The sequence below is a fragment of the Marmota flaviventris genome, chromosome 4, assembly GCF_047511675.1.
Source record: "Marmota flaviventris isolate mMarFla1 chromosome 4, mMarFla1.hap1, whole genome shotgun sequence".
NCBI classification, from domain to species: Eukaryota; Metazoa; Chordata; class Mammalia; order Rodentia; family Sciuridae; genus Marmota; species Marmota flaviventris.
Genome location: NC_092501.1, coordinates 54,555,347 through 54,579,675, shown reverse-complemented (window position 1 = coordinate 54,579,675; position 24,329 = coordinate 54,555,347). Strand labels below are relative to the sequence as shown.

The window sequence follows — 24,329 nt, the reverse complement described above, 5'->3', positions numbered from 1 at the left end:
AATCAGAATAAATAAATAATTTAGTAAAAAACAAGAAAGAGATGAGGTTGTAGCTCTCATGGTAAAATGGCTCTTCGTTCAAAAGATAAAATAAAATAAAACAACTGTGAAGTATGGGACTTTATGATTTATTTATTTTTTTGGGGGGACATGCTGAGTGAGCTACATCCTTGAGTCCTTTTAATTTTTTATTTTGAGACAGGGTCTCGCTAAATTGTTCAGGGACTTGCTTAATTGATGAGACTGGCCTCAATTTGTGATCCTTCTATTTCAGTCTCCCTAATCACTTGGATTATTGGTGTTAGCACCACCCAGTGGGCTTTATGATTTTTAAATCACATGAGGTTATGTTCATTTTGTCTACTATAAATGCAGGTATTATAGGGGGAGTTGATTTAAAAGCATTTTTGAACTTTAATTCAATCATTTTTCTATTTCTTTCTTGATTTGACCTTTTTTTTTTTTTTTTGGTATTGGGGACTGAACCCAGAGGCACTCAACCACTGAGCCATATCCCCAGCCGGATTTTTTATTTTATTTAGAGACAGGGTCTCACTGAGTTGCTTAGCATCTCTCTGTTGCTGAGGCTGTTTCAGCCTCCTGAGCTGCTGGGATTACAGGCGTTTGCCACCATGCCTGGCTATTGACTTAAAATTCTATTTACTTGTTTGTGTATTGAGTTGTTGGTACTAGAGATCGAACCAGGAGCAATTTAACATACAGCTATATCCTCCTCATCCCTTTTTATTTTTTATTTTAAGATAGGGTCCCACTAAATTACTGAGACTGGCCTCAAATTTGCAATCCTCCTTCTCCAGAATAGCTGAGATTACAGGTGTGCACCACTGTGTTGGCTTGATTTAAAATTTTAGTCCAAAATGCTGATTTCTTATTTTACTAAGCCTTTGCAAACAAGAGCCCAGATGTTTAACTAATCCTAGATCAATGAGCATTTAAAGTGTTTCTAAAATATTTTGTTATTACAAACCTTATTGTAATGAGTAATCTTTCTTTATACAAGTCATTTCACACATGTGGGAATAGAACAAATATGACTGGTTACCAAATGGTTTACAAACATCTAAGACACTCAGTAGCAATATTAATATCTCTTCTCGAGAGACCTCCCTTGTAAACTACTGATGAGTAGCATTGCTAATTGACACAGTACCAAAAACAACATCTCTAATACATATAAGCACTTTAGTTCTCTTCTTTCCCAAACCTGCTTCTCCTCTTATGTTGGTTTCAATGGCTTACCATAAACATGGTCACCCAGAATAGAAAAGTCAGTGAGCTCTGATGCCTTCCTCTCTCACCCTTCTACATTCTCTAATTTTATAAGATGTGAGCCCACCATCCTTTGTATTTTCTTGGCCACTAGTTGAGTTTTTTTGTTTTGTTTTTAATCTGTTGTTAATACAATTACAGAATTCAGTTTATTGTCAACAGTGCTTATTGCCTTCTGGGCTATGCAAGGAAGATAGTCAGGAGTGTACCAGCTAGCAGGGAAGTTAAGAAATCAAGCAAGGCTGTCTTACTATCTCCATCCTAAATACATTTAGTGTTCTGCATATGGGATGTATTTCTGTCAAAATAAAACAAAGGGCTGGGGTTATGGCTCAGTGGTAGAGCGCTCTATCGGTATGCAAGAGGCATTTGTTTGGATCCTCTGCACCACATATAAATAAAAAATAAAGACACTGTGTTTACCAAAAACTAATAAATAAATAAATATATAAATAAATAAATCAAACAAAAGAAAATAGAGACAAAGTTTCAAAGCATTCAAATTATACATAAAGTCTCAATATATTAGCATGGAATATTACAGGTGTGGGGAATTACACACCTGTAATCCCATCTACTGCGGAAACTGAGGCAAGAGGATCCAAAGTTTGAGGCCAGCCACCGCAACTTAGTAAGAGGCTGTCTAAGAATAAAATTTAAAAAGGACTATGGTTGTGGCTCATTGGTAAAGTACACCTGAGTTCCATCCTCAGTACGAACACAAAAAATGAAACAAAACCAGGCTCTATTCCCATGTCATAGTCATCTTGCTTTTTCTATCTGACAACCCCACTCTCCCCAGTCACTCTCACCCCTTACTCTGTCAAAACTGTATGTGTGTACCAGCTGACTTTTTTTCTCCTAAGTGCCTGTCTCCTGTAGCACAGTAAAAAAGGCTCAATAAATACTTGTTGGGAATATGAAAAGAGAATATATTTGTAACTCAATCAGTTTTATAAATTTATATCTTGAGTGGTTTGTTGTTGTGCTGGCGGTTCTGGTGATTGCAGCCAGAGGTGCTTTACCCCTGAGCTAATCCTTTTTATTAGTTTTCAGTGGACACAACATCTTTATTTTATTTTTATGTGGTGCTGAGGATCGAACCCAGCACCCCACGCATGCCAGGCGAGCTCCCTACCCCTTGAGCCACATCCCCAGCCCAACTTTTCTCTTTTTGAGACATGGTAACTTATTACCCAGGCTGGCCTCAAACTATTGATCCTCTTGCCTTGTCTTCCAGATTGCTGGGATTTCAGATGTGCATCACTGTACCCAGATGGCTTTCAATTTTTTATTTTTGTGATGCTAGGGGTCGAATTCAAGGCCTCCTGTGTTAGAGGCAAGCACTCCACCATGAAGCTTTATCCCCAGCCCCTGGCATACTTTTTTGTTTTCTTTTTGGTACTAGGAATTGAATTCTAGGGGGATTTATCACTAAGGTACATTCCCAGGCCTCTTTTTGTTTGTTATATATATTTTATTTATTTTTAAAACTATGTTTTATTTATTTATTTATTTATTTTTATTTTTTGGCGGACACAACATCTTTGTTTGTATGTGGTGCTGAGGATTGAACCGGGGCCGCACGCATGCCAGGCGAGCTCGCTACTGCTTGAGCCACATCCCCAGTCCCGTATATATTTTAAATTTATTATTATTTTTTAAATTTGTTCAATGCATAACAGTAGAATGCATTTTGACATATTGTACATAAATGAAGCACAACTTCTTCCTCTGGCTGTACATGGTGTAGAGTCACACTGGTAGTGTAATCATACATGTATATAGGGTAATAATGTCCATCTCATTTCCGCATACTTCCCACTCACACCCTCCCACCCCTTCCCTCCCCTCCCCTCACTCCCCCTGCACAATCCAAAGTTCCTTTATTCTTGCTTACCTCCTGCCTTTTTTCTTTATTTAGATTAATGAGATGGGGTCTTGCTAAGTTGCTTTGGGCCTCACTAAGTTTCTGAGGCTGGCCTTAGATTTGTAATCCTCCTGAGTCACTGGGATTACAGACATGTGCCACCACACCTGGCACTTTCCATATTTTTTATTGGTAAATTGTAATTATACATAATGGTGGTATTTGTTACATATTTTACATGCACACGGTATAAAAATGTAATTTGGTCGATAACATTCTCCAATATTTCTCCTTTTCTTCTCCTATGGTCCTTCTCCCCCTCTGGTCCCTTTTCCTCTACTATACTGATCTCCCTTCAATTTTCATGAGATCTCTCTGACTTTTCCTTTTTCAGTTCCACATATGAGAAAAAAAAATACAGCCCTTCAGTTTGGCTTATTTCATTTAACATAATGGTCTCTGGTTTCATTTTTTTTTCTGCAAATGACATAATTTAATTTTTCTTTATGGCTGAATTAAACATTATGTATATATACCACATTTCTTTAATCCATTCATCCTATGACGGGCATCTTGGCTGATTACATAGTTTGGTATTGTGAATTGTGCTGCTGCTGTAAACATGGGTATGCGTGTATTTCTGTAGTATGCTGACATTAAATCTTTAGGACAAAAACTGAGGAGTGGTATAGCTGAATCTTGGTGGTTCTATTCCTTGTCTTTGGAGAATCCTCCATACTGATTTCCATAATAGTTGTACTAATTTAAAATCCTTCAACAGTGTAAAAGGATTCCTTTTTCTTTTTTTTTTAAGAGAGAGAGAGAATTTTAATATTTTATTTTTAGTTATCGGCGGACACAACATCTTTGTCTTGTTTTGTTTGTATGTGGTGCTGAGGATCGAACCCGGGCCGCACGCATACCATGCGAGCGCGCTACCACTTGAGCCACATCCCCAGCCCCAAGGATTCCTTTTTCTCCACAACCTCTTCAAATCAATTATTTTTGTTCCTTAATTTGGGGACAAAATGTGAGTCATGAAGAGACACATGATATCAATTTATTCCTTTATTATTTAGGATCATCTTTTTTTTTTTAAGTTGTTGATGGATATTTATTTATTTATTTACTTAAATGCAGTGCTGAGGATTGAACCCAGTGCCTCAGACATAGTAGACAAATGCTCTACCGCTGAGCCACAACCCCAGCCCCTTAGGATCATCATTTTGATTCCTTAGTTAAGGTAGTATCTTTTAGCTTTCAACATTGTAATTTACTTTTTGTACTTTGTAAATGTAATTTTTTAAAATTTCCTACTGGACATTGAACCCTAGAGCACTTTACCACTGAGCTACAACATTGTATTTTTATTTAAATATTTTTCAGTTGTAGATGGATACAATATCTTTATTTATTTTGTGCTGAGGATCGAACCCAGTGCCTCACAGTGTAAGGCAAGCATTCTTCCACTGAGCTGCAGCCTCCAGCCCCTCTTTTATTTATTAATTTATCATTATTTATTTATTTATTTATACATTCATTCATTTATAATATTTTTAGTTGTAGCTGGACACAATACCATTTATTAATTTATTTATTTATAATTTTAATATTTATTTTTTAGTTTTCGGCGGACACAACATCTTTGTTTGTATGTGGTGCTGAGGATAGAACCCGGGCTGCAGGCATGCCAGGCAAGCGTGCTATCGCTTGAGCCACATCCCCAACCCCTATTTTATTTATTTTTATGTAGTGCTGAGGATAGAACCCAGCAGCTTGCTCGTGGCAGGTAAATGCTGTACTGCTGAGCCACAACCCAGCCCCACTTTTTTATTTTTTATTTTGAGACAGGGTCTTGCTAAGTTGCTGAGGCTGAAACTTGGAATTCTCCTATCTCAGCCTCCCAAGATGCTGAGATTACAGAGGTGTGTCACCACACTCAGGGTAAATGCCTTTTTATTTATTTATTTTTTAAACCCAGGGTCTGCAGCATTTTGAGTAAGTGCTTTACCAGTGGGCTATACCTCTATACTTTACTAATTTCCAAATTCCTTATGGGTGAGATAGAGACTTTGTAAATCTTTTTTTTTTTTTTTTTTTTTTTTGTATCAGGGATTAAACCTAAGGGAGTGACCACTGAGCTTCATTCATCCCCAGCCTTTTTTATATTTTATTTAGCGGAAAGGTCTCTGAGTTGCTGAGGCTGGCTGGCTTTGCACTTGAGATCCTCCTGCCTCAACCTCCCAAACCACTGGGATTACAGGTGTGTGCTACCCAGCCCGGCCTGCCTTTGGTTTTTTGGGATTGGCTTATTTCGCTTAGCATGGTATCCTCCAGCTCCATTCATTTACTAGCAAATGCCATAATTTCATTCTTTTTTAAGGCTGTGTAGAATTACATGAGAGAGAGAGAGAGAGAGAGAGAGAGAGAGAGAGAGAGAGAATACATACATATATCTCACATTTTCTTTATCCATTCAAGGACACCTAGGTTGGTTTCACAGTTTAGCTATTGTTAGTTAGTTGATCTGCTATAAAACACTGATGTGGCTGTGTCACTGTAGTATGCTGATTTTAAGTCATTTGAGTATAAACCAAGGAATGGAATAGCTGGGTCAAATGGTGATTCCGTTCCAAGTTTTCTGAGGAATTTTCATACTGTTTCCATAATGGGAGAAATCTTTTCCCCCTCTCTAACATTCTCTACCCTATTTGATTTTTAATCGATGATTCTTTATTTCCATCATTTCTTCCCACTCTAATAATTAGCTTATACCTCTAAGGGAGAGTTTTTCCATTTTATTTACTTATTTATTTATCTTTCAGGATAAACTCATGGATTTTTATTATATTCAATGGATTATAATCCTTTATTAACTTTTGTTGTTGTTGTTCCTGGGAATTGAACCCAGGGCACTATACATTCCCAGACCTTTTTTTGAGACAAGGGCTCACTACTTTGCTTAGGGCCTGGCTAAATTGCTGAGGCTGGTCAGAATTTGGGCTCCTCCTGCCTTAGCCTTTCTTTCCGTTTGCTGGGATTATAGGTGTACACCACTGTGTTCTGCCTTAGAGATTAAATATAATTATTAGAGTTGGAAGAAATGATGGAAATAATTATCAGATGAAAAATCAGTGGACAAAAATCATTAATGGTTGCTTAAACTAGGGAGTGGAAGTTTGTGGACTAACAATATATTTATGAAGTCTCAATAACACACGCCTCCAGCATCCTGATTATTTAATCTGATGCTCAGAAATTGCACATTTGACCAGAGAGCACCTTCAACATTCTTTGAGTAATTCTTTCCTTTCTCAGACAAGAGTTCTTTCTGTTGAACGTGTTTGTTTACTTTCTGTACTGTCCCAAACCTGGGAATTGAACCCAGGGCACTGTACTACTGAGCTGTATCTCCTGCCCTTTTTAAATTTATTTTGAGACAAGGTCTCACTAAATTTCTCAGATTGGCTTCGAATTTAGGGTTTTCTTGTCCAGTCTCCCAAATCACTGCTGAATTTACAGGCATGCATTATTACTACACCCATTTTTTTTTTTTATGGTTTATTTTGCTTAGTGTTCTTTATAAGACTCATCAGTAATATTGCTTACACTTATTCTTTGTCATTGCAGTAGAGTGTGCCATCATATGTATCACAAATAATTTATGACTTCTGTTAATGAGCAGTAGTGCTTGTATGAACACTGTACATGTCCTTTGGTGAATATATGTATATATTGAGTTTAATTCTGAGAATGGCATTGCTGGATCATAAAATATGCATATATTTAGTTTTCCTAAATTTTACCAAGTAAGTGAAGTCAGGTGTGTGGCCCACACCTGTAATCCCAGTGACTGTGGATGTAGAGATAAGCGATTCATAAATTCAAGGCCATCTAGACAATTTAGCAAGACCCTGTACCAAAGAATAAAAAGGGCTGGGTGTGTCATTCAGTGGTATAGTTCCCCAGGTTGAATTCACAAAAATTAAAATTTAAAAAATGAAAACATCAAGTAACTATGATTTTTCCAATTAGAACTTCCTTTAGGGGCTGGAAATATGGAGCAGTGGTAGAATATGTGCTTAGCATATGTAAGGACCTGGGTTCAGTCCCTACAAACAATAAAAAACAAAAGCTGAGCACAAAAATAATAAATAAACAAACAAAAACAAAAGTAAAAACCTGCTGGATTTTGTTTATGACATGTTCAATGTATGGATTTGCTTGGAGAGATCAGTTTTGTTTGGATACAAAGCTTCTAGTTCATGACCATTGTACCTCTTTATGTTACTTTCTTGTGTGTGTGTGTGTGTGTGTGGTGTTGGATATTAAAGGCAGGGCTTTGTGTATACTAGGCAAAGGATCTACCTCATATCTACACCCTTACTGTCCTTTTTATGTAAGGCTTATGGAATTCTTTTTGGGGGGAATGTTTTCAATTATATTTTGTAGTTTTCAATATATACTTTTTCATTATTCACTTCCACAATCCTCTTCCCCATGTTAGGAACAGAACTCAGGGCCTCACATGTGCCAAAGTGCTCTACCAGCAAGCCACATCCCAGCCCTTATTTAAACTTGTTTATTCCTGAGTATTTAATATTTTTTGGTGTTACTCATGGTTGAAGACCATTTAATTTGGTTCTTTGAAATATATATTTTTTGAATTTTTTAGTTGTAGCTGGACACAATGCCCTTATTTTATTTATTGTTAAGTGGTGCTGAGGATCAAACCCAGCGCCTCGCACATGCTAGGCGAACGTTCCACCTCTGAGCCACAACCCCAGCCCTAGTTTCTTGAAATATTGGCAAGCAAATATATTTGCTTGTTTCTTTTGTACTGAGGATGTAACCGATGTATATATTTACTACTAAGCAATATCCCCAGCCCTATTTATTTATTTATTTATTTATACGTTTATATTTATTTTGACAAAGTGTCTGGCTAAATTGCTGGGGGGGTCTCACTTAATTTTTGAGGCTGGCTTTGAACTTGGGATCCTCCTGCCTCAGCTTCCCCAGTTGCTAGGATTACAAGTCTGTACCAACACGCTTGGCTACAATTTCTTTTAATTGTACAATAAGGTTTCAGACTTTCCAGAGATACTTTTAGGTCAAGAAAAAAAATTATTCATTTTTTTTTTTTTTTTTGTCATGCTTAACTCAGCTTACCTTTCCCTTTGTATCTCAAAAATATAGGTAATTCAAATGAATACTTTCTCCCGGTAAAAAATCCTATAAGTCTATCTCCCCCTTGTTTTTCCCTTTTGGTGTTTAAGATTGAACCAAGGTGCTCTTTACCACTGAGCTACATCTCCAGCACTTTTTTTTTTTTTTTTTTTTTTAATATTTTGAGACAGAAATCTCCCTACGTTGCTAGAGATGGCCTTCAACTTGCAATCCTCCTGCTTCAGAGTCCTATTAAGATTACTGGCCAAAACCACTGAGCTCAGTTGACTTTTATCACTTCTTTATTTATCTAGCAATTTGCTTTTGGCTAGGGCATCCCTCATGTATAGTTGTAACTTAACATTTTGAGACATGCAATACTGTAATTATTAAACAGCTATAGAAGTATTTTTAAAAGATAAGGATTTTATTTTTTCCCTATACTGGGGATTAAAGTTGGCTTCACACACATGCTAGGCAAACACTCTACCTCTGGACTACATATGCAGCCTAGTACAGAATTTATGGACATAGAGCAGGGATTTTGGCTGACTACGTTTTTGCAAGTAATTTTTATTGTGTATAAAAGCTAACAAAACCAAAACGCATTGTTTGTACAGTGTGTTTCTACATAGGCTATAGAGGGTGTGGTCTTTAGTTATGTCTCTAGCTAGTTCATTTTGGTATGGTATCATGTATTTAATTAACATTAATTGAGTGACTAGACAGAGCAGATTGTGAATTGATCTAGCCAGAGTGTAATAATCTGTTACATTTATTTACTTTAGCTAGTGTGGGTTCCCTCTTCAAAATGTCAAGTCATATTATGTTTGGTTAGACTAAATAGGAGTATATTATATAACACTCTAAATTGTGCTGTGTTCAAAACCATGCTATCATTTTTTGTTTGTTTGTTTTAAGTATTGGGGATTAAAATCAGGGGCATGCTGGGCATGGCAGCATACACCTGCAATCCCAGTAATTTGGAAGGCTGAAACAAGGGGATTGCAAGTTCAAAGCCAGCCTCAGTGATTTTTAGCTAGGCCCTCAGCAATTTAGTGAGTCACTCTCTTAAAATAAAAGGGATTCGGAATGTGGCTCAGTGATTAAGCGTCCCTGGGTTCAATTCCCAGTACCAAAAAGAAAAATGAAAGAAATGAGGGGCATGCTACCACTGAGCTATCCCTTTTTATTTTTATTTTGACAGAGTCTAAGACCCTGGCCTTGAACTTGAGCCACTTCGGGGGGGCGGGGGCATGCTATCTTCTTAAGATAGGCAAATTCTACTGGAAAAAAGAGTGTTACCTACACAGATTGTATTTGAAAAGCTAATAATTAAGGAATGCTAAATGACACAAATTAATCCACTACCTGTATACTATTATAGGGGTCTTTCCAGGTGATAACAGTCTAGTTCCAGAGATGTCATTCAGAATTGCTTGACACTCCTTTTATTTATCTTACCATTTCTGGTGGGAGTTTGAGCTGGGTCTAGTCTCACTTGGCCATTGGTTTTCTCAGTTTTAAAACAGCTGGATCTTATTTCGGGATGTGTTGCATATGGCATATGGAACAAATTTTTTGCTACCAACTCCTTCAATTGAGGGCAGATGTTATATGTCTTTAAATATGCCTTTAAGGAATCTCTTTGTATCACACTGAGACTTCAGTAGCATACTGCCTCCAAAGAAATAGATGGAAATAGAAGCAAAATCTTTGGTGTCTAGTGTACTTATGTTCATAAACCCTGAATACCTCAACAAAATTATGCTGATATTGATTGATTGTTATTTGTGGTTGTTAACTTCTGGAATTATGATTCCACTATGATTCAAGTCTTACCTTGCAATTTTGTTTTTATCATCTTATGTATAAGAAAACTGTGTGAAACTAGCAAACATTGTAATATATCATCAATATCATCCACGCTAAGCTATTATATAATAGGAAGCACCAATAGGGTACACGTTTATTTTTCTACAGAAAACAACTCCCAATCTCTTTTACTGATCAACATCTTTGTTCTATTTCAGAATAGTTGTTGCAGAGTTGATGGTACCAGCCAGTTGTCATGCTGCCTGGCTATAATCTCAGGATCCCTGAGGCTACAGCAGGAGGAAGATTGTAAATTTTAAGTCCATCCTGAGCAACTTAATGAGACTTTCAGGAACTTTGTGGGACCCTGTCTCAAAAATTAAAAAAAGGACTGGGGATGTACCTCATTGGTAAAGTGGCCCTGGGTTCAGTCCCCAGTACCAAAAAAGTAAAAATGTGGGGTTATCAGGTGGGCACCATGGCCCACACCTGTAATCCCAGTGGCTCCAGAGGCTGAAACAGGAGGATCTGGAGTTCAAAGCCAGCTTCAGCAAAAGCAAGGCCCTAAACAACTTAGGGAGAGCCTCAGGGAGACCCTGTCTCAAAATTAAAGTAAAAAGGGCCGGGGATGTACTTCAGTGATAAAGTACCTCTGGGTTCAATCCCCAGTACCAAAAAAAATCACACACACACACACAAAAAAAAAAAAAAAAAAAAAAAAAAAAAAAAAGAAAAGAAAAAGATAAGAAAGAAAGAAAAAGAGAGGATACCTGCCAAACTGTTAGAAGTATTTATTTCTGAGGACCAGCAGATTTTTTTTGGGGGAGGGGGCAGTAAGAAGGAGAGGTTTTTTCAGGAAATATGTAGATTTAAAGTTTTCTACAAAGTTTTTTACACAAGAAACTTGTGTTCCTTTAGGAAATGATATAATGATACTAACTTAAATAATGTAATTGACATTGTAAAAAATTAGAAGTAGGGAAAAGGAGTAAAAGCAAATCATATCAAGTAACTGTTTTTATTACCAATATTAGTTCTGCATATAAAAAATGGCATAGTTCTCCAGGTGTGGGCACACACCTGTAATCCCAGGAGCTCACCTGTAATCCTAGCGGCTCTGGAGGCTGAGACAGGATGATGGCAAATTGAAAGCCAGCCTCAGTAAAAACAAGGTGCTAAGCAACTCAGTGAGACCCTGTCTCTAAATAAAATACAAAATAGGGCTAGGGATGTGGCTTACTGGTCGAGTGTCCCTGAGTTCAATCCCTGGTACAAAAGAAAAAAAAAAAAGTTTGTGCAAATGAAGTAGGAGTTTTCTTCTGTTTCCATCATTTAATGTATCATCATTATGTTGTCGCATAGTAAGAAATTTGTATTTTCTTTTATTTAAAGTAAGGGTATTGCTGCAATGTTCCATTGTTCAGATTTTCCTAAAAGTCTTGGACTCAAGCAACATAAAGGGTGTTTAAATGCCAGCAAAATATTTCTTTAAGTAAATGAACATCATTCTTTTTTGTGGCTGAATGATTTCTCTCAGTTTCTTACCATTTTTCAGTTTTCTATAGCATAGTGAACTTTTTTCCACATTGTTTGTTTTCTTGCAGTGCAATCAATGGGTTATTTCAAGGCCTAAATATTAACCACCAACATATTTAATATCTTGCTGATGACTTAATGGCTAATGATTTCTAATTTTTTACCACTTTTGGAAATGTGAAGTTTAACTAAAGGTATTCTTTGGATAGCCACGTCAATATCTTTCTTCCCAAATAAGAAACTGTAGTCTTAGCCTGAGGCACCTGTTTTTTACCTAGCAACTCAGGAGACTGAGGCAAGAAGACTGGAAGTTCAGGCAAGTCTTTGTAATTTACTGAGACACTCAGTAATTTAGGGAGACCATGTCTCAAAAACTAAAAAGGACTGGAGGTGTAGATCTTGGTAAGGAACTCTTGATTTCAATCCTCATTACTAAAAACAAACAACAACAACAAAAGGAAGGTAAAAGCAACTCTGTAGTCTTTGTTAGATTCTTTTTGTTAAACATCTTATGAAAGCCAGGTACCCGCCTGTAATCCCAGTGGCTTGGGAGGCTGAGGCAGAAGGATCACAAATTCAAAGCCAGCTTAAGCAACTTGGCTTAGTGGTAGAACATCCTTAAGTTCAATCCATGGTACCAAACAAACAAACACCCCACCACACACACATCTTACCAAAGCCCTTACAAAGGTTTAAGCCAGCATTTCAGTAAATCTAAGTAATGACTGGATACTAGCCAGATCAGATTAGGTATTTGATATATTTTTAGCTACCATGGAAAATCAGAATTTGAAAATGACTAGTACTATATTAGTGCTTTAGTACTGCTAAACTTGCCACGTTTTTGTTCGGTGTACAAGAATTCCTAGGACTAACTTGATCCTAGTGTAAATGACACCAGCACCAGTCTTTCACACGGTGTTTTGGAAATGATAAAAACACGACTTCACAGAGCTCCAGCAGGGGCACATGCCTGTAGTCCCAACTACTTAGGAGGCTGACACAGGATCCAGATGATGAGGGCAGTGAAACTCCTGACTCTCCCATTCCCTCAACAAACAAAAAGAGGAACAAAAGCAACCACATTAAAGGTGCTGGATCTGGATGGACTTCAGTGTCCATACCACTGCCTCAGAACTATGAAAAGGGGCTGGGCTGTAGCTCAGTGGTAGAGCACTTGCCTATCACATGTGAGGCACTGGGTTCAATCCTCACCAACATATAAAAACAAAGGTATTAGGGGAAAAAAAAAACTATGTGGAAAAAATTCCTTTTTTGAACTGGGGATTGAACCCAGGAATGCTTTACTGCTGGGCCAAGTTCCCAAGCCCCCCTCCCTTTTTTTTTTTTTTTTCCCCCTTTTTGGTACCAGGCATTGAGCCCAGGGAGACTTGAATGAAAAATATTTATTTTTCAATTGTAGTTGAACACAATACCTTTATTTTATTTATTTATTTTTATGTGGTGCTGAGGATCGAACACAGGGCCTCACACGTGCCAGGTGAGCACTCTGCCACTGAGCCACAACCCTAGCCTCGTTATTTATTTATTTTTAAAAATATTTTTTAAGTTGTGGATGGACCTTTATTTTATTCATTTATTTATATGTGGTGCTGAGAATCAAACCCAGTGCCTCACACATGCAAAGCAAGTGCTTTACCACAGAGCCACAGCCCCAGCCCTGGTTTTTTATTTTTTATTTTGAGACAGGTTTTCCCTAAGTTGCTTAGGGTCTCACTAAATTGCTGAGACTGTCCTTGAACTTGTGATCATCTTGTCTCATTCTCCAGAGTCTCAGGGATTACATGTGTGCACCTTGGTGTCCAAATGCAATAAATTGTAGTATGCATTTTCCTGGAGAGATGTTGGTCCATAGTTCTTATTAGGTTTCAGAAAAATATAAATCGTATTCCGCACTCCCCAAAGTGAAAGAACCATGGGGCTTTCTTCAGCCTTTAATGGAGTGCAGTTGACAACTGCTTTGGCTGGGGATGTAGCTCAGTGGTAGAGCACTTGCCTTACATGTGGGAGGCTCTGGTGTTGCATCCCTAGCAGCAAAAACAAAACAAAACAAAAAAGAGCACTGACAACTATTTTGTGTTTAAGGGAAAAACAGTGACAGTTCAGCCTTTCCCCTGTGGTATCATTGTGAGATGTACCTACTTGTACCATTGAGGACGTCCTATTGTGAAGCAGGGGTGAGCTAAGGAAGGAGCAGAGATGATGTGTAAAAGAGTCTGCTGCTGAATCTGCTATATGGTAGTTGCTTAAAATGCTGGTATATCCTTGAAGAGATTTGTGTATTCATCTCATTACTTTCTCCTGTTTTTCCCTCTTGCCACCTTATTCATGCTATTTAGAGGAAAATAACTGAAGTCCTCAGAAGTATCCAGGATACACCATTTCTTAGTATCTACTGAGCATTTTTCCTGCAGATGTTGGAGGCTTAGGATACATTATGAATGAATTTGTTTTCTGTTCCCATGTGATTCAGAATTATAGCTGTGGTTTCTAGTGAGATGACCATGTCCCAGTTGTTTTCTTGTTCTTATGTAATGAGAGGGTTTTGGTGTTTCTGGTGTGTTCTACACATTTACACTATAGAGCTTATTTGTATATCATATTTCATACACAGTACCATTTTGTGGTGAGTTTTCTGTTACAGAGCAAATGTTGGGTCAAGGCAGGAGGAAATAGGAGTACAATATAGTAGAAGGCCACAGTTTATCCAAGCTGTGGGATTTCTGGTAGAATGGATATAGGTTAGATTTAGAGACAGGTTTGTTTGTGCATGTGTAATTTGTCTAAGAGTTAATACAGCTCAGAGGCTGAGGCCAGAGTATAACAAGTTTGAGGCCAGCCTCAACAATTTAGTGAGATCCTGTCTGGGAAAAAAAAAAAAAAGAAAGAAAAGAAAAGGAGTCAAGGATGTTACTTAGTGGTAGAACATCCTTGATTTCAATCCCTAGTACTACTGCCAATTAAAAATAAAAGCTAATACCAGAATTATAGGGAGATTTTGTCTACTGGGAGACAGAAACTAAATTGCTCTCATTATTTACCTAACCCTATTTTTGAGAAACCCTTCCTGTTCACACTGAGACCATAAAGCAAAAATCAATATAACAGGGAAAACAGAATAAAACAGTGTTCCACCTTTCTTTTTCTTCCTTTGTAAAGAACCAACAACCACAGGTCTCTGTCTTCATAGTGGATAAATTTTAACAAAATTCAGCTTTCTTCCACTTGAAACACAGGAAGCTGATAAAGGAGGACAGAAACTAATATTTAATGAGGGTCTAGACTAGGATTCTTATATTTTTGTTTTTTGTGTTGTAGATTGAACCCAGGGCCTTTTGAAGATTCTCAGTTCGAAGACTAGGAATAAACTCTTTTAAAAAAATGTGTTTAATTTTGCACAAATAGCAAGTATTAGAGTTGCCCTTTCTACCACAAAAGAATTAAATAATCATTATTATTACTACTACTACCACACAAAAAATAAATAACCAATATTATTGCTACTACTACTACTATTATTATTATTTGTGGTAATTGGTATTGAACTCAGCAGCACTCTACCACTGAGGTATGGCCCCCAGCCTTTAAAAAAATTCATTTATTTATTTATGGAGGGTACCAGGGATTGAACTCAGAGGCACTCAACCACTGAGCCGCATCCCCAGCCCTTTTATTTTTATTTTCAAACAGGATCTCAGTAATTGCATAAGCTCGCCTCAAATTTGCAATTCTCCTGCCTCAACCACTTGAGTAGCTCGGATTGTAATCCTGTATGTGTGCTCTGCTGTGTTCAGCTCAAAATTCAGTAATCTGTATTTCCATGGTGTGCACAGTCATTGCCATTATTCAATTCTAGAACATTTTCATTACTCCCTATAGAAACCTAGTACTATTATGTAGCATTTACCAGTTCTCCTGCGCCCCATTCCCTGATAACTATTAATCTGCTTTTTGTCTCTATTGATCTACCTTTTTTCTCTCTTTTTTTTGTTTATATATGACAGCAGAATGCATTACAATTCTTATTACATATATAGAGCACAATTTTTCATATCTTTGGTTGTATACATTCACTTAGCTTTTTTAGCACTAGGGATTGAACCCAGGGCCTCACACATGCTAGGCTCATGCTCTACCACATCTTCAATCCTACTTAGCATGTTTCAAAGATCATTTACCTGCCATGTTTCAGCACTCTGCTGTATTTGATGGCTCAGAATATTTCATGTATCACTCATTAAAATTTTGTATTTCCATTCATCAGTTTCCACTTTTAAAAATGAATTAAACAATTATTTTTCGCCACTGAGAATTTAATTCAGGGGTGCTTACCACTGAATTACATCCATCACCAGCCACTTTTATTTCTTATTTGGAAGCACTGTCTCTAGCTAAGTTTTCTGGGGTTGGCCTCAAACTTTTGACCTTCTTACCTCTGCCTGCCACCAAGCTGTCTTAACTCTGGTTTTGATTTGCATTTCTCTAATAGTTAATGCAGTTGAGTTACCTTTTTTTATGCTAATAAGCCATTTCTGTATGGAGACATATCTTGCTCTTCACCTATTCCTTAAATTAGTTAATTGTGGTTGGGGATGTAGTTCAGTGGTAGCATGCTTGCCTAGCATTCAAGCCCTGGGTTCAATCTCTAAACCACCCCTCCAAAAAAAATATTTTTGTCCTTGGCTGTCAAGAATTCTTTATGTATTGTGGATTTTGTACCCCCTTTAAAATATATAATTTCCAAGTATTTTCTGTCTTTTTTGAGGGGGTACCAGGGATTGAACTCTGGGGTACTCGACCACTGAGCCACATCCCTCGCCCTATTTTGTATTTTATTAGAGACAGGGTCTCCCTGAGTTGCTTAGCACCTGGCTAAACTGCTGAGGCTGGCTTTGAATTTTTTTTTTTTCAAATTTTTTTTAGTTATAGATGGACACAATATCTTTATTTTATTTATTTGTTTTTATGTGGTGCTGAGGATTGAACCCAGTGCCTCACGTATGCAAGGCAAGTGCTCTACTACTGAGCCACAACTCCAGCCCCGGCTTTGAACTTTTGATCCTCCTGCCTTAGCCTCCTGAGCCTCTGGGATTACAGGTGTGTACCACCGTTCCCAGCCCCAAGTATTTTCTCTTTCAATTTTGAGTAATTCTATATTTCATTTTTTTATCTAGTTGCTTGGGCTGAATTTCTTTTCATTTTTGTAATCCAAAAAGTGAACTTTATTGTATAGAAACCTCACTGGTTTGATTGAATTGGCTCAAATTATTTTTTCTCTTTCCTTCTGCAGGTAGTAATATCTGGCATATGGTGTCTCATTTAATCTAACAGCAGTCTTATGAAATGTATATTGTGCCCCCAATTTATGAATGGACATTTAGGCTTATAGAGACTTGGTAAATTGTCTAGGGCCATAGAGTTGATGCAGGATTAGAGGATTTGGTTTGGAAGGCATTCCCCATGTCCTTAAACAAAATGTTTAGGGCCCAGACAGGATGGATAGGAGTGCAATCAACAGTTGGCCTGGTTGAGGGATAACTGTGGGGAGAGTACTACTGCTGTCTTTTAGACTGCGGAACTTGGAAGGAATCCTAGGTTCAGCTGGGTGTAGTGCATACACCTATAATCCCAGAGACTCAGGAAGATGACACAAGAGGATCCCAAGTTTGAGGTCAGCCTCAGCAGCTGAAGGAGCCCCTTAACAAGACCTGATCTTAAAATACAAAATGAAAAGAACTGGGGGTGTTGTGTTGCTCAGTGGAAGACCACCCCTGGATACAACCCCCAATACCACCAAAAAACCAAGCAAAACAAACAAAAGAAGCAAAAAAAAAAAAAAAAAAAAAAGAAAAAGAAAAAGAAAAACAGAAAGAAAGAAGGGGAAAAAAGAAAGGAAAAGAATCTTACAGGTTTATTTCACAGGAATGCAATTTAAATTTTTTAAAGTTTATTTTTCTTTATTTTAGACATACCTGACAGTAGAGTGTATTTTGACATACATACATGGAATATAATTTATTCTAATTAGGATCCCATTCTTGTGATTGTACATGATGTGGAGTTTTTTGAAAATGTTTGTGAGGTGCTGGTTAATGCCCCTGGCTTCAGTCCCTGGTACAACAACAACACCAAAAAAAAAAAAAAAAAGAGAGAGAGAAAGAGAGAAACAGAGCCTTCCTTGCTATCCTTGCTATGTTACTCAGGCTGGACTTCAACTCCTGGGTTTAAGCCATTCTCTTACCTCAGCCTCCTGAATAACTTGGACTCCAGGTACTCAGCTATAAAAGATTTTAAACATGAATCAAACACTTTCAACTTCAGTGTTTTCCTTTGGCTATCTTTTTACCTATTTTTCTCCATTTTTCATTTTACTTGTATTTCCTTCCCTAGTCCTCATTCACCTCTGAATCATGGTCTGGTAATTCTTGAGTACCATAGTAATATTTCACTCTTCCATTCCCTCAAGCAGATGATTTTATATTTTGCCCAGCTTTTTAAATTATCTGTAGCCAGAGAGTTGTTCCAAATTACCAATTCCAATATCATTGGAAATGAAAATTTTGTGTACTTTTAAAATTCATAAATATAAGATTATGTTAGGATGGTGTGATGGAGTTTGTGTCTTATCTCTTGCAGCAATCTTGTTTGATAGTAGATTTATCTGGGAAAGTTTCCATTGCCCTAAAATATTGGGTGCTGTGAAGATCTCCAATTTTTATACAAAATGAGTTTTAATTGCTCACTATTTTGTTCACTTGTACATAGTTTTATTAATTAGTGACAGCCACAGTTCTCCATTTTTGTAATTGCACCAATTGGAAATTAGGTGCAGTAAAGTTAATAGCACCTTAAGATTTTTATCCCACCAAGAACAATGATCTTGTATAAGATAGCTGAATGAGCCAGGAGTAAATAGTAATGCTTTCTTTTCAAAACATGTAAAACCACTTTCATTTATCACATGCATGGTAAGTGACTGAGAGAATGTTTAGTATAGCCAGGTGTCGGGGAGCACTCCTGTAATTCCTTTGACTTTGGGAGACAGGGGCAAGAGGATCATAAGTTCAAGTCCAGCCTTAGCTACTTTGTGAGGCCTCAGCAATTTAGCAAGATTCTTTCTAAAAATAAAAAATAGAATGGATTGTGGATTTAACTTGTTGGTAAAACATCCCTGGGTTCAATCCCCAGCCACTCCCTGCCACCACCACTTTGTAAGCAAACAAAGATAGGTGAAGCACTTTTTTCATGTAAATCTGAACAATAACACAATTGTTTAAATTTTAGTTTCAAACTTATTTAGAGGATTTGGTTTGGAGATGCTGGTGTTTTCACCCTACCTGTTATTTTTTTCTTTGGAACTGGGGATTGAACCCAGGGATGCTCTACTACTGAGTTACATTTCCAGTCTTCTTTATTTTTTCTTTTGAGACTAGGTCTCTCTACGTTGCTGAGGCTGGCTTTGAATTTGAGCTCCTCCTGCCTCAGCCTTGGTGGTTGCTGGCATTACAGGTGTGCACCACCACATGGGACCAGACTTCTTTTAAAAACAGAAGGGGGAAAAAAGGAAAGAAAGGAAGGAAGGTAGGAAAAAAGAAAAGAAAATGATTATTATACAAACCAGACTAGTAATAAGAAGCAAAATTTTTAGGACTGGGATGTGGTTAAGTGGTAGAGCATTTGCTGGCCCTGGATTCAATCGCCAACACCCCTGTCCCTTTAAAAAAAAAAAAAAAGGAACTTATTTAACCAACAGTAGACAGGACTTCTGCAGAGAAGTGGATGGATGCTGGTGGACCTGGCTCCTTGGAGGGATACAGGAATACAGTAGCCTTAGAGGGAAACCAGGGAATAGCTGTACTAAGGCTTTGCTTAACCCAGTCACCCAGGATGATTCTCTATTGTCAGTCACTTTTTATGTGTCACAAGAAGTGAAACCAAACTAATTTGAAAAAGTTTCTGATAGGAGGTGGGTGTGGTAACCCACACCTGTAATCACAGTGACTTTGGAGGTTAAGGCAGGAGAATCACAAGTTCAAAGCCTTTGTTAGCAATTTAGCAAGATCTTGTTTCAAAATAAAAAGGGCTGGGAATGTGGTTCAGTGGATAAGTGCCCCTAGATTCAAACCCAGGTACCAAGAAAAAAAGGGAACAGAAAATAAAGTCTCTGATAGGGGTTAGCATCATGGCACATGACTGTAATACAAGCTACTGGGGTGGCTGCGGGAGGAGAATTACAGATTTGAAGCCAGCCAGGGCAGTTTAGCATGATCCTGTCTCAAAATAATAAAAATAAATAAGTAAAAAGCTGGGCATGTACTCAGTAATAGAGCACTTGGCTGGCATTCAGGACGCCTGGAATTCAATTCCCACTGGGGGAAAAAAATCAAATCTCTGATAAAAGGCATGATCAATTCTTCTTTCTTCTTCTTCTTCTTATTATTATTAAATATTTTTTAAAAATATGGACACAATTTATGTTTATGTGGTGCTGAGTATTGGACCCAGTTCCTCACACATGCCAGGAAAGCACTCTACCACTGAGCCACCACCCCTTGCCCTGGATTTCTTTTAAAACCAGACATTTTTACAAACTGATAGCCCCAAAATGACAAATGGAGGAGAATAGGTAGATCTAATGTTTGAGTGACTAAAAGAGGTGTGGAAATGGCTGTAAGACATGGTGAACATATTTAATCTTTTTTTTTTTTTTTTTATCTTTTAGTTTTTTATGTAGACAAAATATTTTACATTTATGTGGTGCTGAGGATCGAACCCAGTGTCTCATGCATGCTAGTTGAGCACTCTACCACTGATCCACAACCCTAGCCCTTAATCTTACCAAATTATACTGGAAAAATAGATTAAATGATAAATTTTATATTACGTATATTTTATTTCTTTATTTTTCATTACTGGGGATTGTACCCATGGGTGCACTGCCACTGAGTTACATCCCCAGCCCTTTCTGTTTTTGAGACAGGGTCTCCTTGGATTGCTGAGGATGGCCTTGAACTTGTGATCCTCTTGCCTAAGCCTCCCAAGTCACTGAGATTAACAGGCATGTGTCATGATGCTCAGTTTACATACATTTTACAATGAAAAAAAAAAAGCCTGAAAAAAAAAATGAAAACAGATTAAGCTAACATCTATTTTTAAAACCTTTTAAAAAAATTTAGGGAAGGGGGCAGCTAGGGTTGTGGCACAGTTGTAGAGCACTTGCCTAGCATTTGTGAGGCACTGGGTTCCATTCTCAGCACCACATATCAAAAAAATAAAGGTCCATTGACAATTAAGAAATATTTAGAAAAAATATTTTTTGGCACTGGCGATTGAACTCAGGGCATTCAACCACTGAGCTACATCCCCAGCCCTATTTTGTATTTTATTAGAGCTGGACATGTACAAGGTCTCACTGAGTTACTTAGCACCTGGCTTTTGCTGTGGCTGGCTTTGAACTTGCAATCCTCCTGCCTCAGCCTCCTGAGCCGCAGGAATTACAGGTATGTGCCACTGCACCAGACTCTAAACCTGTTTTCAAAAGCATGGTGTATTTGAAAGCTTAGTGTATTTGATCCTGTTTTATGGCTGCTTCATGCTTCATTCCTCAAAGAGAAGTTCTTGGTAGTATGGGCTTGGTTAGTGTGTTTGTACTGGTGGATGTGGTTAAGTCAGAATCCACTGGTGTTGATACAAGTGTTTAAGGAAGACCTGAGAATGCCACACCCAGTAGGTTTTTTCCCTTACATGAACTGATTAAAAATTTTGAGGGGGGCTGGGGATGTGGCTCAAGCAGTAGCGTGCTCTCCTGGCATGCGTCGGGCACTGTGTTCGATCCTCAGCACCACATACAAATAAAGATGTTGTGTCCACCAAAAACTATATATATATATATATATATATATATATATATATATATATAAATAAAATAAAAATTTTGAGGGTGGGTGGTTGAGAGAGCTAGTTTAAAAGTGCAATAATGGCTGGGGATATAGCTCAGTGGTAGAGCATGCATGTCACACTGAGTTCAATTCCCAGCTCCAAAAGAGTAAGTGGGAAAACAAGGCAGGTTGGACTTCTCAATTCAACAAGCAAAGCGTGCTTTCGTGGCAAACTGAAAGAGGAGCAACCAAGGGTTATGAAAAGCAGGCTTTCCGGCCCTCACTCTGTTCCCAATTTTTGGTTGTGGGAATCTGTTCTGAATCCAACTGCAAGTGGAAAACCCTTCTTTGGCTCAGCAGCCAGGCAAGCCATGCTGCCAATCCTCCAAATGGGCTGCTGAAACTTTGGCTCTGTGAGGCTGGAACTGGGGCTATCTTCCCAAGATCTGTGCAGCTATCAAGGTGGCTGTGACTTGATTGTGATTGGTCTCTGCACTGCTTTTTGGCAGTGACCTTGAGACCAGCTAGATCACCACTACTGCTCCAGTTCTTGTGATTTGGTCCTTTGCTTCCACTGTTGTAACACCAGGGGGCTGATGGGAGGGAGAATTTTCTGTTCCTCCCTTTCCCAGTGTCTGGCAGGTGTCAACTATGGTGCCAGCTCTCTGTGCCTACCACCCACTGGGCAGTCCCATATGAGGGGGTCTTGTGAATGTGGGTGGTTTGTTCCATCCCTGGCTCAGATACCTCTCCTAGTCCCTGGGAAGCCAGTGGCTGTGCCTGACCACTAAGCGGGTGCACAGACAGGCTCCACAGGCAGGCTCCACGTGGGCATCCGCTTGTCAGTTTTGCAGAGAAATGCTCAGTGACAGCTGATGATCTTGGGAGAGAAAGGAGCCAAAAGTGCCCTTTTGTCCTACAGGTACAAGTCAGAATCTGCCTTCTGGTTAATCAGGGATTTCTTTGTAATTGACAGTCATCAGAAATGTCCATAGCAAGAGAGAGAAATCTTTTCTCTCTAGACAGTGGCAAGTGTATTTTTAAAACGCCACCCCTTCTCCTTGTCTTCATCCTGTCCTTTTCCTTTTAAGTGGCTTTATTGTTGTTTTTTAATCTGCCTTTGTCATTGGACATTTATTGACAGAAATCAAATTGCTGTGTTTCTGGGCAGAGCGCCTGCTGCAAAGAGGTGTGGTTCCAAGGAATGAGACACGCAGCCCAACAGCTGAGCCTACACTGTCCTCACATAACCTCCCTGCCTTAAATATCGCCAATATTTCGCCTTGCCTTATAAAGTAAAAATGCACAATACCTTCCAGAGTTTCAGCAAGCCCAAATGCCCCCCTAGGCTTAGTTATGTCTCCTGTATGTTGGAGGTCGAACCGCACACCCCTCCCCCATGGAGACCTACCCTTGGAGCCACCAAGAGGTTACTAATCAGGGAGACTCCACCATGGATCCAATGGTGGCGACCTGGGGGATTTGTGTGCATTGTTTTTGCTGAAGCCTCCTGTGATTTCCGCGCGACCAGATCCTCTGCAGAGAACTCCATGTCGCAGCTTGTGGCTGCCTGTGTCCTGTGGTGAGAGCAGAGCCACACAGGAGATCCTTTGTCTAGGAAGGGCTAGGCTGAGAAGATCACTTTGGAGTTGCTAAGCTCTGCATTGCCATTGGCTGCACTCTTTGTGGGGCTGTTTTTGCAAAAGGCATGCCCAGCACGTCTACAGTGCTGGCAGGCCAGGGCTGCCTTTAAACACCATGATAATAATACCAAAAGCAGTTTGCAGAACTGTTCCACTGTAGAGGCTTCCTCTGCAGAAGCAAGCAAGATGGCTACCTCGTGGGCTTCGCTGTGAAGAATGCAGAGGCTAATTAAGACAGACTTTAAGGGGAAAAAAGGGTATTTCCCTACCTCATCTTAATAGAAAAAAATTTTTTTAGTGACTTTAAAGTATACATTTTACATAAGATTTTTAGGTTCTGCCTAGCAAACATGTTGATGATTTTTAAATGGTATAAATAGTTTTACAGAGAAATAGTCAAAAAATTGGGGGGGAGTGGGAGCTAATTTTTTTTCTTGATGGAGGCTCATTTTCCAATTTGATTTTTTTTTTTTTTAGGTTATAAAAGAAAACAAGAGGCCCCAGAGGGAAAAGAAGCCCAAAGTTTTAAAGGTAATCAGCTGTTGATTAAATAATATTTATTTTTTTTTTCCATTTCATATAGTTTTTTTTTTTTCTGTCACCTGAGGGTAAATATGGAATACAGTGGATGTGTATTCTCCCAGATTTTTAGTAGATTAATGAATTTTCACTCAAGTTTTTTTCTTTTTTTTTTTTTCTGATGTACTGCATAATGTGCATATTAGCACCCTTTATTTTCAACTCCCAGAAGTCTGCAGAAGGGAAAGTTTATATGCAAAGTGTTGTGAATAAAATTCATTTTTCTTTATATCCCCCTTTGTAACATCTGCATTTGTGTTGTTGCACCAGCGTGTGTACTTAAGCTGGTGTGTGTACTTAAGCTTTTTAGGAGAAAGGTACTATTTGAAGTTGACAGCTAAGATCCATTGTGATTTTAATAGACCATCCATTAAAGACTATTTTAAAATGTGTGATTATTTTCCCAAAGAGAAAAGATTCTTAGAGATTTTAGTTCAACTTAAAATGTGTAAGTCTTGAGATCTTACAGCCAGATTATAATTGCTTAATATAATTCTCATTATATCATCTTTAATTTTGGCATTCTTA

General features: G+C 38.2%; 1 protein-coding gene across 5 annotated transcripts in view; it reads left to right on the top strand.

Annotated features, from left to right (window-relative positions):
- The window catches only part of Tet1 (tet methylcytosine dioxygenase 1), a 126,096-nt gene that overhangs the window by 16,934 nt on the left and 84,833 nt on the right, over window positions 1-24,329 (top strand). For 4 of the 5 annotated variants that reach the window (XM_071611220.1, XM_071611219.1, XM_071611217.1 and 1 more), the window contains exon 3: window positions 23,700-23,753. In XM_071611220.1, coding sequence (XP_071467321.1) covers window positions 23,700-23,753 — 54 coding nt within the window. Of the gene's footprint in view, window positions 1-23,329; window positions 23,480-23,699; window positions 23,754-24,329 lie in introns of those variants that run through there. The other variant, XM_071611221.1, reaches the window with a different exon arrangement.